The 19,463-nt window shown below is 39.6% G+C and overlaps 1 protein-coding gene across 1 annotated transcript in view; it reads left to right on the forward strand.

Moving 5' to 3' along the window:
* INO80 (INO80 complex ATPase subunit) overlaps positions 1 to 19,463 on the forward strand; it is a 62,631-nt gene that overhangs the window by 21,616 nt on the left and 21,552 nt on the right. Inside the window, exons 15-25 of the mRNA XM_057403992.1 lie at positions 927 to 986; positions 1,607 to 1,749; positions 2,819 to 2,903; positions 3,402 to 3,519; positions 4,450 to 4,535; positions 5,508 to 5,675; positions 6,093 to 6,226; positions 7,037 to 7,104; positions 9,118 to 9,211; positions 10,265 to 10,442; positions 16,122 to 16,262. Of these exons, the coding sequence (XP_057259975.1) occupies positions 927 to 986; positions 1,607 to 1,749; positions 2,819 to 2,903; positions 3,402 to 3,519; positions 4,450 to 4,535; positions 5,508 to 5,675; positions 6,093 to 6,226; positions 7,037 to 7,104; positions 9,118 to 9,211; positions 10,265 to 10,442; positions 16,122 to 16,262 (1,275 nt within the window). The remainder of the gene's footprint in view (positions 1 to 926; positions 987 to 1,606; positions 1,750 to 2,818; positions 2,904 to 3,401; positions 3,520 to 4,449; positions 4,536 to 5,507; positions 5,676 to 6,092; positions 6,227 to 7,036; positions 7,105 to 9,117; positions 9,212 to 10,264; positions 10,443 to 16,121; positions 16,263 to 19,463) is intronic.

Raw genomic sequence — 19,463 nt, forward strand, 5'->3', positions numbered from 1 at the left:
CAACCAGTTCTGTTCCTGCTTCAGAAGTGTGTAGTCAGTTATGCTTGTAGTAAATCATGGTGAATTAATTTATTCAGGTGTGTGGCAGAATATATAAGCTTAAAGGCAGATCACTTTTTGATTAGTTTGCTTCTTTGCTAGCATCCTCATTTCAGAACAGCTGGAAGAACATTCAGCAAAAGACACTTTGGAATTTGGAGTTCGCCAGTTGAAGGATGGAGATGTGTAAGAGGTTTCGCAACCTCAGAAATGAGCTTTCCTCACTTTGTCTTGGTTGAGTGTAGTACTGTCATCAGGCAGAAGATGGCAGCACAACATTGTTAATCAGTAACTGGTTTCTGTGCACTGCAAAAACCTGTTCTGAGTAATAAGGACGCATGAAATGTTGAGCTCTAAATAGATTAACAGATTTCTTTGGCAGTAATGTTCACTTTTTAAAAATTGTTGTATTAAATATGTCCAGACCAGATGTTTTATTTCAGATTTTGGGAGTCGGTTCTGAAATACAAACCCAAGAGAACAGTGAGGAATGTTAAACAGGAGAATGAGCTCACTTAGCCCTGTAAGGGTTAACTGTAGCGGTTGAGGGCAGACCATTTTCTGCCATAAGCAAAGTGTCATTTTTAATTCTTAGAAAAACCTGACTAGAAGGTGTAACATGCTACTGGGCATTTAGAGATTCTCAGCATACCTTGATCTAGTTGTTATATTAGGCATAAGTTGCTTGATGCCTTTGCCTGGAGTGCCTTGTTTCTAGGTATTTTTAAGTGCTTTCCAATTTTCTCTCTATTAATAAAGGTAGATCCCATTTCATTGTTTGGAGAAAGAGGTCTGTCTTCTCATTGTGTAGAATACACAGTATGAAAATCTAGAGGAGGTATGTCTTTATTTGGAAATAATGTCTTTCTACTTTTGTACTCTTTCAGGTGCTCCCTTACTGGGGAAATCCCCACGACAGAAAGGTGATCAGGAAGTTCTGGAGTCAGGTAATACCAGCATGTCTGTGCACTTTGGCCATCTTTGTTATTTGTTCAGGGTAAACCAGAAACTGTTGCTACACGCCACCAAGTTGAACAATGTGTGGATACAGAGTTCTGTTTCTTCGTCCACGTAGTAGCTTTTGCATTAAGATAATAACGTAGAAGGTTTCTCTTATGCTGGAGAGCAGTACTGTACAGGGCTCCATGCAGTAGTATGGTGTTCAGTTGAAGAAACTAGAGCTCTGTAAATAAAGCAGGAAGTTTCAGTGTCAAGGACTGTTCATTCTATTTGAGTAACCTAACTCAGGATGCCCAAGTCAAGCATCCCTGCAGGCCTGTCAGATTGTTCCTGATTTAACAACAGAGTTTTGTAGGGTTCAGTGCCTGGGTCTTGTCTGCCACATTAAGAAGCATCTGAAATTGTTCAGGGAGTAATGGGCTGAAGTCCAGATCCACCAGTTGAATAACTGTGCTGTAGTTAATTTAAAAAGTCAGCTGGTGAAAAAAATGCAGTAATAATGGGAAAAGATTATGAAACAGAAGCCTGAAATTTCAGTGCACAAAAGTGAACTATTTACAATGTATTTACCTTATGTTGATGTTTGTTTCTTATTTTGTGTTTATAGAAGACATTGTATACTCAGGATGCTCCTTTCCACGTGGTGATTACCAGCTATCAGCTAGTAGTACAGGATGTGAAGTATTTCCAGCGAGTGAAGTGGCAATATATGGTACTGGATGAAGCACAGGCACTCAAGAGTAGCTCCAGGTAATAAATTAACTGGAATAAAGTCTGCCATCTGTATCAACTTCTTGAAGGAATATCGCAAAAACGTCAGGATTCCATAAGTTGACAGAAGTTAAAATTGACAACCTTTGTCTAACCTACTTAAGTATCTGTATAATACACTGTCGCTGGATTAATCCAGTAGTTCTTTGCATTTAGATTTTCCTTCTCCAAATATGTAAAATGTAATTACAAAGTAATTGCAGAGGAGAAGCTTTCGTGGAGTACAGGACAGTTAAACAGAACAGTGTGAAATGCTTCTTTCTGTTCACCTTCTTTCCTGGCTACTCTCAGAATTCTGCTTGCTGAACAGTCCACAGTCTTTAGCATAAATTGCTTATATTGGCTCCATTAAATGCATTATTTTGATTCCTTCTTCAGTGGCACTTCCAGGCACAAATGAAGGTCAGAACCCTGTGAATACTGTTGGCTGCAATAAAGCCCAATCTTTGTCATAAGACTCGATGCCAGAAAGTTTTCTGTTTATTTTCAAGTAATGGATTTGTCCGTCTTTGCTTCTGTAATTGCTTTCCCATAACCTTTGTCCAAGTTGCCACTGTACACAGTAAGTTGAAGATTGCTTTAGATGCAGCCTCACTCTGACCAAAGTCTGTTTCTTCAGCATTCTTTGGAAACTGCCCTTCTAAGATGACTGTAATGTATAGCTCAGCATTCCTGCCACAGTATACACTCAGAGTTGTAAAGTCTGACAAATACATGACATTCTGATTCATAATAACTGTTTCTTTCTGGAAGTTAATTATTCAGATCATAAGATCTTATTAATATCCAAGCACTTGTATTAAGAAAAAGAGTAAAAAGACCCTCAGAAAAATAGAATAAATTATGCATGTATCTTTATAATTGGTTAAAGGCTACTTCTTCCTGTAATTGTCTTTCAAAAAACTGGGGAGTAGCTGTGATAGTTTTACCCAGTGACCTCCAAAAATCATTTGGCAAGGTCACTGGAAGCAATTGGTCTTAAAATACTTTGTTTCATGTCCTTCTACAAAATGCAGTTTTAATGATCTTTCTTAATTTTATTCATCAGTGTTCGTTGGAAGATCCTACTACAGTTCCAGTGTCGAAACAGATTGTTGTTGACTGGGACACCAATCCAGAACACAATGGCTGAGGTATGCAGGAGCTCACAGGGGTGGACTTCTCTTATAGCAAGAATATACACTAAATATATATGTGAACAGTTGAGAAACCTGTTGTATTTGTGTGGTTGTGGCAAACCACTGCCAAACAAACATGGGAGCAGCTCTGGGAGGGAAAATGCAGAAATGTGCCACACATCCAGATAAAAATGAAACTGAAGATACCTGGTGGTGAGTAATTACCTAGATTTCAGGATGAAACCTAATTCTTGTGGTTTTTCCTTCAGTTGGCTGAAATCACTGTGGTGTGTTTCTCACTGCTTTCTAATGGTGTCTTGTTGATATATCTGGCATTTGTCAGGAGGGTGAGGAGGAAGAGGATGCAGCTGGGTTTTTGTTTGATTTTGCCATGTCTTGTACTCTTGCAGAGTGATTTTGCTCATAAGGACCTGCAAGAGTTTGAGATCCTTGGTTACCTTGCCCACAGTAGGGTGACTTTTGCTGATCTGTTGTTTTCTCCTCTCCTTTTAGCTGTGGGCCCTACTGCATTTTATCATGCCAACGCTGTTTGATTCCCATGAAGAGTTCAATGAGTGGTTTTCCAAGGACATAGAGAGTCATGCAGAGAACAAGTCCGCCATTGATGAGAGTAAGTGCAAGGTGTAACTGCAGTAATTTTTATGTAAAAAAAAAATCTGTTGCCTTTCTCAACTACTAATGGTTAAACTTTATCTCTCATTTTTTGTATGAGAAACATCATCTAAAGTAGTGGGTGCATAATGGGATTGGAATGTTAAGGATTGTTGTCCATAGTTTATGCGCAAGTTTGTGTTTCTGACTGTAATGTAGCTTGTGCAATGAAGAGAAAAACTTCTAGTGAAAATGTTGATTTGCTGCCTGTCTCCAGTCTTCCTCCTTCCCAAACAGAGGAAAACAAATATTATAAGTATCTGCAACACAAACCAAACGCCTTTTGTGCTCCAGAAGAAAATAAAAAAAATTGGAGGGGGCAGAAATCTTAACAGCAAATTTTAGGGGATAGAAAAATCTAGCTGAGTAAGGTAGTTGATATGTAATTGGAGTAGAGCACAGCACAGTTGGAACTTGTCACAAAATAAAGGCTTTAAGAGTTCTCGAGTACACAGAGGTTTTGTTCTTACAGGTTATTGTAAAGACTGCAGTTGTCTGTCAGTGCTGTATGCCCTGTTCTTGTGATGCTATAATTTTGGTGGGTGAGACTTAAAAATGTAATGATCTCTTTGTGAATTAACAATGTCTCATCTGACACTTTCTTTTGCGCTAATAGTCAATGATAAATTTGAGCCCATATTGTTCAGCCCAGAGAAATATAGAACATAAAAAATGCTTTAGAACTTCATTCCTTGATGCAGATCTTCAGATTCATAAATAGTGTAGCACAGCATTCATTTGGAAAAAGAAATACCAACAGAGAAATACCAACTCAGTGGTGTAAGGACTCATGTGCTGTATGGAGTAAGGGACTTAATTTGTAGCAGAACACCATATAGTTTCCTCCTTTGAAGTAATTGTTCCTTGTTCCCCATTCCCTTTGTTTCAGACCAACTGTCCCGCTTGCACATGATCCTGAAGCCTTTCATGCTGAGAAGAATCAAGAAGGATGTGGAAAATGAGCTATCAGATAAGGTGAGAAAAAGTATTTATCTGGAATGAGTATTTCAACGTCATTGTCATAGCTCTGTTCTCTGATTTGGTTTTTGCAAACTCATTTGGCAGCCTGCATACCTGAAGTTTGATTGTAGACCTTTCACAGACCTTCAGTTTCTGGCACCACATCCCAGCAATCTCATTAGATGTGAATGTAACTGAAGAATCCCTAATTAATAAACTTTTCTCCTAGAGAAAACCTTTTGTTAGTGGTTACAAATAGAAACCTTTAAGCCTGATTAAGTTGATAGAAATATCACTAATTGAGGTGAAGGAGATTGATACAGCAGTGATTCGGTGATAAACATCACCAGTTGTCTTTGTGAAGGGTATGGCGTGGATTTAGGGGTTTTTTTTTTTGCTTGTCTTTACAGAGCAAGAAATGCATAGTGGCAACATCATACTCTTCCCTCTTGTTAGTCTCTTAATTTCATGTGGGTGTTAGCAATACTGGATGATCTTGTAGTCAACATGTCCCCAGATTATGGGGACCAGTGGTTAAGAGACATCTACGTGGCTGTGATGTTCTTATTAATTTCAGAACTAGAGCTTCCCACAGACACTGTAATTATGTGATGCATCTGTCACTGTCATGGGCTCCTGACACATGTTGAAGACGGCTCTAAATGGGTAGCATTTTAACAGTAGGATAGTAGAATTGAGGTCAGATTTTAAGCCGATCAACTGCAGATCTGATATTTTCAGAGCTTCTTCTGAATCTGTTTACTTAGTTGTGCCCACATGCTTTTAAAGGTCAGTCTTCTACATCATTACCTAAACTTTCCCAGGTTGGATCCTGAATTAGATGTGAATGTAGCCACCTGTATATGTATTTTTTGGGAAAGATATGTTTTCCTTAAGATATATTTCTCTGTCCTTTGTGTGTACTGATGTGGTTCATCTTCCATTTCAGAGACACGAAAGGCTAAATCTTTATTTACTGTTTTTCAGATTGAAATTCTTATGTACTGCCAGCAGACAAGTCGACAGAAGCTGTTATACCAAGCCCTGAAAAACAAAATCTCTATTGATGACCTCTTGCAGTCCTCAATGGGCACTACTCAGCAAGCACAGACCACCACTAGTAGTCTCATGAATCTAGTCATGCAGTTCAGGAAGGTAAGGCTGTTTTAAAAGGAATTATCATTTGTTAGCACAGAAATAAAATATGGCTTCTAGAAAACACCATATAAAAAAAAATTCTGGCATAGGCAAGCAAATTTGAACACAGTTCAGTTGTGTTTCTGATGCAGTGCAGCATGATGTTTGGGTAGGAGAGCTTTAGCCAAATGGTGCATGCATCTGCTAACTGGTCTGGTTCCAAATTGGTTGTGAGGAAATCATTCACTCAGGAAGAAGAGGCAACAGCTGTTATGTGAAGAGGGAAAGATATGATGCTGTGTTCAAATATTGGTAGATACACAAAAATATCGGTGCAATACTATAGTGATCAATAGTTGTATTGATTTGGGATGTAAATGCTGCACCTGACTAAATTAATTCCTCCCAGCGTTTGACTTGCTCTCTTTCTTATAGGTGTGCAATCACCCAGAGCTGTTTGAGCGACAAGAAACTTGGTCTCCATTTCACATCTCCCTAAAGCCATACCAGATTTCAAAGTTTATCTACCGTCATGGACAGATCAGGGTCTTCAATCACTCACGGGACAGGCAAGCCTATTCCACTTCCTCTCCAGTTTAGCATATTTAATATTATTACTTAGATTTATTTTAGTTTTGTAAGTGCTAATTAACTCCCTGGTGTATGTTACCGTACATTGGCCAAGCAATGCATTCCTAGTTTTCTTTTGTTCATTCAGCTGTTAAGCATCTGATATCTAATTCTTACCCTTGGTGGAATCCTGATTATCAAAGATCCCTTTGAATACGAAAGTCAGGAAGAGGAATTCAGAGTTGTTGCTGATGATGTGTAATAGAATTAGGCTTTAAAAGAATTCTTCAAAATACAAAACAAAACCAAAAGCCCTGGGGTTTCCCTTCAGTGAGTTTTCATGTTTAAGGAAGCTATCAGTATCTGCTTGTCTGTGACATGGTATATCTTCAGCATCTACTAGTGCCTTGACAGCTTTTAATGCTTACTTGGGATGAATAGAAGCTGCCTGCATGCAGTTTGCCGTTTTGTCCAACTGTGTCAGTTCTTGATTAATTTTGTGTGCATCAGTTATGAGGAGTGCTCAGGGCAAAGATGAGAAAGCCATATTTGAAGATGAGACTAACTGTTCTACACTGTATAATGCAATTCCAGAGCAATGGAGTGTCTCGGCGTCAAATTAACCATAGTGCCTGTGGGCTGATGATGCTTTTCTCTTACTTCCATGCAATTCCAGTTGTCTAGGGTGCTGAAATACTTACAGTGGAGAACTGAATGGTTACTCTGCATTTTCTGCTGATTGTGTAATTGAACACTATATGTGTTAACACCTTAGTGATTTTACTTGGTTTTGTTGCTTTCATTTTCAGGTGGTTACGGGTTTCACTTTCGCCATTTGCACCAGACCACATCCAGCAGTCTCTCTTCCATAGGAAGGGTAGGTTTACAGTGCTGGGAAGCAAATGGGAATGCACACTTGCATGAGATGTAACTTACTCAGTGAGAAGGACTGACAGGCCAGATCAATTAGTCCGCTGAGATAATCTGGTTAAAATTTGGTGAAATTTTGTTAGTATTTGTACTTTTACATATGAGGAGCAACATTCAATGAGGAACAGATAGAAGCAGCTGGAAGAATTATATGGAGACAGCTTGTTAGTTGGTTACTGTTTAATCCTACTGCAGTCTCTTGTTCTATTCTTCCTGTCTTGTTTTAACTTGCTTCAAGGGATTAATGCTGCCTTTTTAGTTTAATGTGAGTTCTTCACAGATTCAATTCAGGTAAATCTTGGATTCATTTCAGTACATTCTGTATCATATGTTAAACTGCCAACTTCTCTTTCAAGTAGAAAATAGATGAGATGCAAGTGACCCAGGATCTAACCAATGAGCAAAAACAATCACATAAGCTGCTTATAAAATACAATTTATTATCATAGGTGATTGATTTTTTTTTTTTCTCAAAAGAGTTGATTAGACTGCTTCGCTGTAAGAGTTGGAAAAACTGGGAGAAAAAAAACAAGAGAAATAATGGCTGCATTACTATGCTGAAATCTCTTAGTATGGCCCTGTTCAGTTATGCAAAACCCTTTACAAGTATGAAGAACCAGATGCAGCTATAGGAGTCTCTGCTTCTCTGTAACTTTAACTCTGTAACTTCTGTATGTCTTGCTGATTCTGTTTTCTGCTTGTTTTGGTATTCATAGAATCACCATAGAATCATAGAATAGTTAGGGTTGGAAAGGACCTTAAGATAATCTGGTTCCAACCTCCATGCCATGGCAGGGACACCACACAGTAGACCGTGTCACCCAAGATTCTGTCCAACCTGGCCTTGAACACTGCTAGGGGTGGAGCATTCACAACTTCCTTGGGCAACCCATTCCAGTGCCTCACTACCCTCACAGTAAAGAACTTCTTCCTTATGTCTAACCTGAACTTCTCCTGTTTAAGTTTTAACCTGTTACCCCTTGTCCTATCATTACAGTCCTTAGTGAAGAGTCTCTCCCCAGCATCCTTGTAGTTACCTTTAGATACTGGAAGGCTGCCATGAGGTCTCCACGCAGCCTTCTCTTCTCCAGGCTGAACAGCCCCAACTTTCTCAGCCTACATTCATACGGGAGGTGCTCCAGCCCTCTGATCATGCTCATGGCTTCCTCTGGGCTTGCTTCAGCAGCTATATGTCCTTATGTTGCGGATACCAGAACTGGACACAGGACTCCAAGTGGGGTTTCACGAGAGAGGCTTTTCCTTGGGGACCTTTTTTGACATGCCATAAAAGGAAAATAAGTTTGGCAATATAGTTTTTGTGTAGAAATTAAAAAAGATACAAAATGATATTGGGGATATGCAGTGTGCATGGGTGGGCCTGAAAGGCTTTCTTTATTAACAGTGCAAGGTATCTCTTCTGCTCCCCACCCTTCACTGCAGTGTTTCCATCATTCTCACCATACCTGTTACATCGTTATCCCCATACTCACATTCCTCTATCAATTCCTACATCTCCTTCCAACCCGTTTGGCTGGCTGGCTGAGTGAGAGGGAGCATGTTTGGCAGACATCCTGAGATGTGTGTGTTCTGGTCAGCTGTCTGGTAGATATGTGTTTGGATTCGCAAATGTGCACAGTGCCTATCTATTCTTACAAAGTGAAATCAATGTCCTTACTGGCTGCGTGATTTTCTGCCCTAGAATGGGGTTTCTGTCTTGGTAAAATTCCTTTCTCTTGCCCAGACTGGAAAACGAACTAGAACTTGGAATCAGCCAGCAGTGATTCAGATAAAATTTGCAGTATTTCTGAAAGATCCAGGTTAAATTATGATCCCCTGTTTAGTCACCTAGATTTGTCATATGTGAGAAAATGTGTATCTTGAATTGATGGAGTAAGTTTATTTTTTTCAGTTGAGTGTCTGCAAAATATGTTGGCCTAATTTTAGTATTTCTATGATGTAGGCATCAACGAAGAAAGCTGTTTTTCTTTCCTCCGATTTATTGATGTCTCTCCAGCGGAAATGGCAAACCTCATGAATCAGGGACATTTAGCCAGGTGAGGACAACTTTTTTGGGTGTTTTTTTCCCCTTTAGTAATTGTAGGAAAAGCACAGGTGATGTCAGAGGCATCTCTATAAACATGCATTTTCTATGCTTCTTAATATTACCATTTGTCTATTATCTAATATTGCAGGCAACCATTATGCAAGGTGATTTGTATGACTGTCAAAAGAAAACCTCTGTTAACAAAGATTTGACACTGTAAATACACAAGACTGTCAAAGGGCCACAGAAGAATTTACTTAACATCATACTGTAGGTTGCTGACATTAGCAAGTGCAAAATTCAGACTTCTGAAGGCCAGTTTATTGCAGTGGTTGCCAATTGCTCTTGAGCATGTGTTTTAACACACACGGAATACACTTGTGCTGTGACAGTTGTTCTTCAGCTGTGAACCGTGTTGTCTAGTTTCCACATACCTGGTTTTAATATGTAATGGAATTCCAAGGCATAAGCTTAGGATAATGGAATTTTAGCATTGTGAACTGTATGGGTAAGTTACAGTGTATGCAATGGACAGTACTCTGACTGATGTTAGATAGTGCCTGTAAGAAATCTGAGATTAAGAGCAAGTCTTTATTAATAAATGTGTTTTGCTTAGGGCTAATATTCTTTTATTGTGGCTATTTGGGACTAGTGTTTCTTGTTGTGTTTCAGTAACACAAATCCAGTTTCTCTGGACCTGTCTGAATGATCTGTATTATAAATACTGCATTCATTATGCAGGTTATGAATAATTTATATATGGAGCAATTAACAAAGAAATCAGAGTGCAGTTTTAAGTAGCAGTGGCTAACTTGGACTCAAGCCTTTTAAACAAGTGCTTTGAAGTTTCTTCTGATTTAATCACTTCACTTAAGCCACCTTAGGAAAAAATAATATAAGAGTAATGTAATTGGAAAACATCCAGCAAAAAATATTTAAGTCAGGACACTGTAAGCCTGATGTTCTGAAAGAAACATTTGCATCAAATAGTTATGCTGTATATATCCTCAAGCCTTTCTTTCACAAAGCAGTGAATGAATGTATGTACTGTGTTCTGTTTCAGGTGGTTAGCTCTTTTCCTGTCTCTGAAAGCATCCTACAGGCTCCATCACATTCGCTCCTGGGTGGAAACTGAAGGGGAGAAACAGCAGGGGTCATGTTTTCTGAGGAACAGGGATTTCTTGCTTGATGTAAATTTCCCGCTGTCTTTCCCTAACTTGCACAGCTGCACTTTGCTGCAGGTAAGCAACAGTTTTGTGCTGCGGAGGTAGGTAGCAAATCCTCATGACTGGCAAATGATTTAAACCTTTCTATCCTTATACAACTGGGGAAAACAAACTTGGAAGCAGGATCATTTTATTATCTGTTTTATTAGATCCAGTATATAAAGTTCAGAGAGCTGAATAGAGAAGTAATTTTAACTACTGTCTTCCATGTGGTGATGCATTTCAAAACTGCTATAAAGAATAAATCAGTTGAATTAGAAGTCTTAAAAATGCTACTGAAGCAGCAGAACTAGACTCGTGACGTATCAGGGATGGATTCTACATGTCAGCTTAAGAGTTTTGTAATGTTTCCTACATGTAAGGTGCTTGGTTTCTGACTGAAATAGATCAAATTCAATACATTATTGCAGCCCTGGGGAAAGCAGAGACTTCAGCCAAGCAGTGTTTCAGAGCTGGTGGACAAGCATTGTCAGTGGTGTCTTTCTGTGAAATCTGCTTCTGCTGCTGGCTGAGAGACTCCAGATGTTTTCATCTTACTGTGTAATGCAAGGTCATTTACTCTGATCTTTTGCCTGGGATGTGTGTGAAGGTTTTGTCTTTTTATGACTAAATTGCTGTTGATTTCCTGAGTTAGGTTATAGCTCCATTGATTTGTTTCACTGGGAAATAAGTTCACAAAAGTGCTAGCACAGAGTCAGGAAAGCATCTGGGGCAGTTAGCAGATATGCAGTAAAAAAACCTCTTCTGAAACAGATTGTGCCAAATTTCTCTAGGGAATATTGCTTCTGTTCATGAGTCTGGAAGGGGAAAGGAGATAGCCAGAATTCAATTGAATAGTGTGTAGAGGAAGTTGAAATTGAAGACGCATAAGCAGTAGGAAACCAACCTTGGACTTGGTGTCATGTTTTGCAGTGTTAACAGCAAAGCCAACAAAATGAGTCCTCCTAGTTATCAAACAAAGAGCAAGCCAACTGAGCGTGTATGCCAGTTAACTCTGGCTGTGCTGGTGTTCAAATATTCCATGTTTCCATGTCTAGCTTCATAAAATGCTGTGCTGTATGAATTTGTTTTCAGTTAGCTTTTTGGGATTACATTCAGCAGTTGGTATAATGACTGTGTAATAACTTATCTCTAAAACTGCACTATAGCTCTGTTGTTTCCTTGGTGTGGTTAAAGAGAACTTTTGTGGGATCATAAGTGTTGCAGCCTAACAGTAAAGGAGTAGAAGATGGTATAAAAAGTTGTATGCCCTTATAGAAGGTAGCATTCATTTTTATGTATGTAGAAGATAGAGATCTTTGCATACCCTTTGAGTTAGTGTGCATAAATACGAAAAAATTGGAAGTTGTTAAATTTTCTTAGAGAACAGAAGGTGAGTTAATGTTATAGACATTAAATAAGAATGTGCACATGTAGGTTTTAATATTAAAAATGAAATGTAAAGCATATAGGTAGGCTACAGTCCCACCTGTGCCCCAACCTAGCATGACTTAAACATGTAATTTGATTTCTCCAAATAATTTCTGTCCTTTGAGGAAGTCATTCCTTGTGGCTCAGAGGTCCCAGTGCTGTGACTATGTGTGACTAGTGACTGGTGTAACTACTACCTTTTATGGAGAAAACAGCCAGCTGAGAAGCAGAGTTCATCAGTGTGTGCAATACAGTGCATTTGTGATAACCCCAGTAAATCTAAAGGACATTTAGCCCTACAGTTACGACAGATTCTTTAGATCTGTTTTCTAACCTGCATGTTAGACAAATTACCACCTGAAGTCACTTGAAAATAACCTGTATTTGCAGGATTTAGTTTTCAGAGCTTGTATGTAGAACCTCTTAAAGGTGTGCAAAACAAGCATGCCTTTTAGCAGCGAGCAGCATCATGGGTGAAAATGACCTCACTGTTTTCATCTAAGCCCAGATTTGAGAAACTTTCAATGTAAAATTCCCTGAGGCTTTCTCTAGGGCTTCATAAGATAGTAACGTGTAGGGAGTGAGGAGGGAGAGAGACAAAGGAAATGGTATAAATCTGGAAAGGCTTTTCTTAACCGCTCAGATCAGCATTTCCGATACAAGAGACAAACCATGAAAATAAGTCAGTAGATAAAACCCCACATTTATTTTTAACGGATCTTTCGGAAATTGAGGTAACATCTGTCTAAATATAGTATGAGTTTCTTCACATAAACACAGAAGTGTGAGGTCTCTTCATTCCCCTTATTCAGCACCTCCAGAAGATGTGTATTCATTTGTATCCATTGATTTTGGGTGACATGGTTTTGTGTGAGATGTCCCTGCCCATAGCAGGGGGCTGGAACTAGATGATCTTAAGGTACTTTCCAACCCTAACTATTCTATGATTCTATTTAAATTAATGTAAAATCTGATCTGTTGAAATGAACTCTTCTATCCTTTGCTTTCCTAATTTTCTTTCTATTAGGTAGGATTGTTAATGAGCTTAAGATGCTGGTAGCAACCACCCATATTTAATTGGAGCTCTTCAGTATGGGAATGCCTCTTCCAACACTTCCTTTGTATTGCAAAGTTTTAGTAGATGTGTACTTCTTACTTTTTAACAATCCTCTTGAGTTCTTGGCTTTGTTGTACTAAGGTATAGGATCCATTTCAGAGCTGTGGCTGTGTTCAGTTCTGTAACTTTACCCAGTCTTTTCCATGTATGTGACTGATGGAAGCTGGTTTCCACTGTCCCTGTTGTATCTGGTGTCTGCTCTGTTCATGAATACTTAACTGCTATGTATGTCAGGGAACTCAGAGAGGGATGTTTTCTTGTGACCTGCTCATAATTTGTACGCAGGAAGCATAGCACTGAAAACCGGATTAATGCCCATGTACAAGACTTACTTCTAATACTCTATATATGCAAAAGTAAAATTTTTCAATTATTTTTGATACCTTCTTGGAAGTTTTCCTTTATGTTTCTTCCTGGGTACTTCTAATAGGGCTAAAGCCATCTTTGATGGCTCTTTGATATTGTTTTCCAAAAGAGAATTAAATAACAAACTTGCATAGGTTTGGAATTACACTTTGTTAGCCATTTCTTGTATTCTTGCTTTCCAGGAAATAGTTACCAAACTCCTCTCGTGACCAGGGCCACAATCAGTATGCCAACACTTGGTGTTGTAAGACTTACTGGAAAGCTCTTGTGACTGCATGCAACACTGATTCCTCTTTGTAAAATGAGTTGTACCCCCAGTGAGTGGGCTTTTACTTAACTCAAAGGCAGTTGGTCTGAGTCCATATACTAGCCTGCTGTTGCTGGGAAGGAAGTCGCTCTTCCTTTCTGATCTTTGCTGTACTTTCTTTACTCCCAGCTGCTGAATCCTGCCTCCGCTGATGTGGGCTTGCACTGTCACATCCTGTATGCACCAACTGCAGAAAACTTACTTTTTCATGGCTGTTGAATTGGTTCTTTGGTTACATGTGTAGGTAAATAGGCTTTTTGGAGGGATAGGCAGGTGATATAACTCGAGCAAGAAGTGGCACAAATGCCATGGAAGGGATTTCTCCCCTTTCAGCAGCAGTGCTGGTGCTTTGTTGCCACCACTTCTGGTCCTCAGACGAATAAGCCACCATTCACATCTGTTGCCCACCGCCAGGTACTCCCAGCCTTGTATTTCCCACTCTGCTGTTTCAGCACACGGCCTGTTTTACCAGGTGGTGAAACAGATCACAAAACTAACTTGGAGTGGAGGGGCAAGGGTTTGTTTTCATCTTGATCAGCATCTTAAGGAGTACAAACAGCTAGGTCAACAAGAAGCGGCTCTGCGGGGACAGGAGTGAACATGTGAAGCAGTTGTGTTAAGCCAGCATTACTGATGAAGAATTGCCAGCTGAGTAAAGCCTGCTTTTGGGATCACATATCCAGTGTGGCCCAAGCTTTGACCTGTGCTTTTTAGCCCTGCTGAGTGTCAGTGAAAGGCTATTGTCAGCTCTTTCTGCACTCAACCTTCTATAGGGAGGAGCGGATGTTCAGTCAGAGCATACACACTTTATTTTTGCCAGCTCCCCACCACAAGTCATGCTGGTAGCAACTGAAAGACCCACTTACATGCTAGGAGTAACTGTATTTCATAGGTGGTGCTAGCACCTATGTACAGTAAGGCTATATTTCTCCCTTGTCAGCAGGTTCCAAATTATACACGTTAGCAGTCTGCATCTTGCCCAGTGAATTTACTTCTGGAAATGGAAAGGGCCCAGAATTTATGATCCATAATAAAGTGCTGCTGTGGATGGTTTTAGTTTGCTTTTCTTAATATGGAGGAATACATATATCCAGTTGCAATGTTATAGACAAGGCATCTGCTTCTGTCATGTACCCTGTTGTATAGAACTTCAGACACTGGGATTTTAGGAAATTGGGAGGCTCTGTAAAGTGAAAGTAGCATGCAGCTGATTCTGGTGCATTAGGAACTGGGGCAGAGCAATGCCAAAGCTTTAGATACTAGTCACATTTTACTTAAGTGAACTGCTAGGAAAGCTAGGAGGGCACATCCTGTGATCAATGAAAGGTATACCTCTTATGTGATTAAAATTGCTGCGTGTTTCCTGTAGTATGCAGAAGAATGCCCTGCGTGCTTTAAAAAAAAATTATAAGTAATGATAATACATAATGAAGATGATCAGGGGCTGGAGCACCTCTTCTATGAAGACAGGATGAGAGAGTTGGGTTTCTTCAGCCTGGAGAAGGCTTAGGGGAGGACTTACAACAGTCTTCCAGTACCTAAAAGGGGCCCACAAGAAATCTGGAGAGGGACTTTTTACAAGGGCCTGTAGTGACAGGACAAGGGGAAAGGCTTTAACCTGACAGAGGGAAGATTGAGATGAGATATTAGGAAGAAATTGTTCCCTATGAGGGTGCTGAGGCGCTGGCACAGGGTGCCCAGAGAAGCTGTGGCTGCCCCATCCCTGGCAGTGTTCAAGGCCAAGTTGTGGACGGGGCTTGGAGCAACCTGCTCTAGAAAATTTAGTTTTCTGATATTTTTCTGTGTGGGGTTGAGCATCTTCAAAATTCCCCCTTTTCTTTTTTTTAATGCTGGTGCATCTCAATGCCCCCGCTTCTGAATCAGTACATTTTTCTCTATCAAAAGGATATTGATACACATGTGGCAAGTTCCAGGATTTATACATGGGTGTGTTCATGTGTATGAGTAACCATGCTGCCATCTTGAAAGTTCTCAGGTTAAAATTCAGAGCTGGTTTGCACAGAAAAGGAAGAAAAGGTTGGAAACGATGAAAGTCCAAGGGTACCAGACTAGTCTCATTTAGAATCTTAGTTTTTTTTCTCTTCTAAATTTCATTTTACTTATGCTTCAGAATAGATCAAGGATTAGCTTGAAAACAGCTTGAGGGGCAGACCTAAGAATATTCCTGTCTTTCCTTCTTTATAAAAGCTAAAGTCAAAAGGTTCAAAGAGCCTAAAACTTGTTTCTGGTTCCAGCTGGGCATAAACACAGGTATTGGTACGGGCTATTTTAATTTCAACTGTTTCAGGATTTGAATGTTCTGATAATTACACAAAGATCCCATACATTCTCACTGCAAAAGATGTGTAGTTTCCTTTTACAAAGAGAGATACTTGGCCAGTGTTTTTTGTCTGTCTTTCCCATGAGTGGTCACAATATTTAAGAGTATTTCTTTATAGACTTAGTAACTTACTAGTTTTAATTTTGTTTTCAGAACCTTGTGTTCAGCAGCCACTGTAAAGCAGTTACTGGCTATTCAGATCATGTCATACATCGAAGGAGATCAGCTACCTCATATGTACGGTGCTGCCAGGTGACTGAGCTGCCGTCCTTCCTGTGCATAGCCAGTCCACGGGTAAGTCCCAAGTTAAGTTGTAAATTATGTATTTTCTATTGTGTTTTAAATCTTGTTAGAATTGTGTCTTAGGAACAGGATGATCTATTACTTTCTTTTGGTTGGGTAAAACTGTTGTGAGGATATCCTTTTGCTACTGTATTCAATAGTAGTTTTTTTTGTAGGGGAAGTGACTGTAATGTGCCCTGAAGGGAAAAGGAGAGTTCTGAGATGTACCTCACAGGAGTTGTTCTGAGATACATAAGATTTCACTTTCTCTCCTAGTACCAAAAGCAGTAAAATTACAGAAGAGGTTAAGTAGATTGTTCCCCAATAATCTGAGAGGGAGATGAAGATATGCTATGAACAGAATGGAGCGATTGTTTGGTCAACACTGATGACAAAAGGGAGCTAAGGAGCAGTGCCTTTTTGAAAAGGATGTTAGTTGTCTCTCATTGCATCAGCTTATGTGCCAAAAAGGAAACACCAAATTGCACTGTGTAAGAATTATTTGAATTGGAATTTTCTAAATCTTTTGGATATTAAGTGGTACTGCTTGGGATTGTCCCATCACCTATCAATTGAATTTTGAAATTATTTTAGCTGAAATTTCCTGGGCCGACACAAGAGACCTTCTGAAGTCTGTGGATACTGCATTCCATGTTGTTGGATCTTGACAAAATTGGGCAAAACATACTTTTATTACCAGACCGTACAGATGTTACGTTCTTTACTCACTGTTGATGTTACTGCTGTAAGCTTGATCAAATGGGCCCACATGCAGTTATACATATGATTCTGGAGAAGGGTAGATGGCAAGTAGGACTCTCTGTTATTACGTACATGCTGTTGCCTGAGCTGAATTCATCTGTGCCTGCAGCTCCAGGGGCCAGAAATCCAAACTGAACTTCTCAAAGTCACACATCACGTCCCAGTCACAACAAATTCCTGTCCCTGGAAGCGTTCAGGGCCAGGTTGGATGGAGCTTTAAGCAGCCTGGTCTAGTGGAAGGTGTCCCTGCCCGTGACAGAGGGTTGGAACTGGATGAGCTTCAAGGTCCCTTCCAACACAAACCATTCTATGATTCTACGATTACCTGGTTCAGGAACAAGCAGTTATTCCAAGAGTAAATTGTGAAAGCCACTTCTCCTTCAGATTCCTTTGTTTTCTCACTCTTTGTACCTAAATTTGCATTACAGATGAAGAATATGTGGAATACTTCCCCCTACATCAGGAAGGGAGGAGAAGGGGCTTAGAAGGCTACATATGAAGGGGAAGGGAAGGGCAAGGAGAGATCGTCTCTAATATTTATTCTCATGAATAAAAGTTACTTGTTTTGGCTTTGCTGGTGTTTAAAGATGGTTAAGTGGAAGCATGGCTTCTTGTTTCTAAGAATACAAAGACTTAATTTTATGCTTGTTAGAAACTTTTGGCAGGAGTGCAGAAGACCTGAAGCAGCAGAAAGGACACATATCTTCTCAGAAACTATAGCCTTCTGTTATTGTTTGACCTGTGATGAATTTTGGGAAGTTAATGGAGTGAATGATAGGAGTGCATGTTTATATAGCAGCTATGGGATGGTGAGGGGCGAGTCAGTGTCATAGTTTTCTTTCTATGCAGGCAGTTTTCTGGGGTACATATAGCTTGGAGGATGGATCTTGTATTCTGATTAGGAAGCTGACTAATTCAGTTTCAATCAGTATTGTTTGGTTTCAATAGATCCAGTGTGTGCTTGCAGCGCAGAAAGCCAACTGTATGCTGGGCTGTATCACAAGTGTGTCCAGCAGGTTGAGGGAGGTAATTCTTCCCCCTCTCCTCTGCTCTTGTGACACCCCACCTGCAGTCCTGCATCCAACTCTGGAGCCCCCAGCACGAGAGGGATGTGAACCTGTTGGAGCAAGTCCAGAGGAGGCCACGAAGATGCTCAGAGGGATGGAGCACCTCTGCTATAGAGACAGGGCTGAGGGAGCTGGGGTTGCATGTTTGAATTGAGAGATTTTGCCATCTCCCTCAAAAATCAGTCCTATGCTTTGACTGCAGATGGCAGTACAAGATAGCATCAACCCTAAAAGTCTGTTTTGAGTGATGGAAATGTGTACAAAGTGTTAACACAGACTGTTCCACTTTGCAGTGTTTCAGGTGGCTGTATGTATAGACCCATAAGCCAGTCTGGTTTAAAAATAGCTCTTGGCTTTTTGCAAAGCAGTGGCTTTACCATTATTGCAAGATTTTGTCTGCTTTTTTAATACGTACTATAATTGTGCTCATGAATCTGTTTAAACAATTGTTTGGCTCTTGCAAAGAGAAGTCTCTGTGAGGTGAATCTATTCCACAGAGCTCCTGTAAAACAGGACTGGACCACAGCTTCCAGCCAGAAGATCTTGTTCAATACCTTTTACTTAGGGTTAGCTGGTAAACATTCAGAGAGGTACAGCCAGCATCTAAGGTATCAGGCAGTATGTCCTGAGGTATGGGTTGCTCCCTTCACCTTACTGTTCTGACAGTATTTAAAACTGGTGATATTTAAACTATTTTATTGCTTATCATTTAGTTAAGTCATTAAAATACCTTCATTTGCATGATATAATGCTTCATATCTATGATTCTTAGTATGCAACAGTTAATTATGTCATGCTAGAGTAAGCTGGAACAAAAAATTAAAACCCCTCCAAATGCTTGAAAGCTTTTAATCTGCAATAAAAAGATATTTCTTTTAATGTTTAATGTTCCATTATCACAGTAATTTCCACCCCTACTCAATTGTGCAGAAACCCCACTACTTTTCTGTTCCCTATCAAAACCTGAAGACCCCCATACTGTTTTTTCCAACACAGATCCACTTCCTCTTTTATAATGTGAAAACTTTTGCAAGCTTGGTTTCCCCTGCATTCATTTTCATTTGTCACATTGCTTTTCTTATTCCCATAGGTAATGTCATTCGCACACTGTTAGGATTCATGACAATATTTTTAACTTACATGGATTTACACGGATTTCTTTTTTCCCTATTTTACTTTTGAAATCAAAACAACGACTTGCAAAGTAATGATATATTTGCTTCCTATGTTGGTGAAGAAACCTACAAAGGATTGCAAGTTTGTAACTTCTCTCTGTTATAAGCCCATACTGTAAGGTTAATTTGGCTAATATGCAAGTTTAGATGCAATTTTAGATGAGTTTCAACACATAATTAGGTCTGTAGGTACTATGTGAAAGTTTCTA

Source organism: Pezoporus wallicus, unplaced genomic scaffold (genome assembly GCF_028554395.1).
Source record: "Pezoporus wallicus isolate ANWC-B61680 ecotype Strahan unplaced genomic scaffold, APGP_CSIRO_Pwel_v1 contig_8673, whole genome shotgun sequence".
NCBI classification, from domain to species: domain Eukaryota; kingdom Metazoa; phylum Chordata; class Aves; order Psittaciformes; family Psittacidae; genus Pezoporus; species Pezoporus wallicus.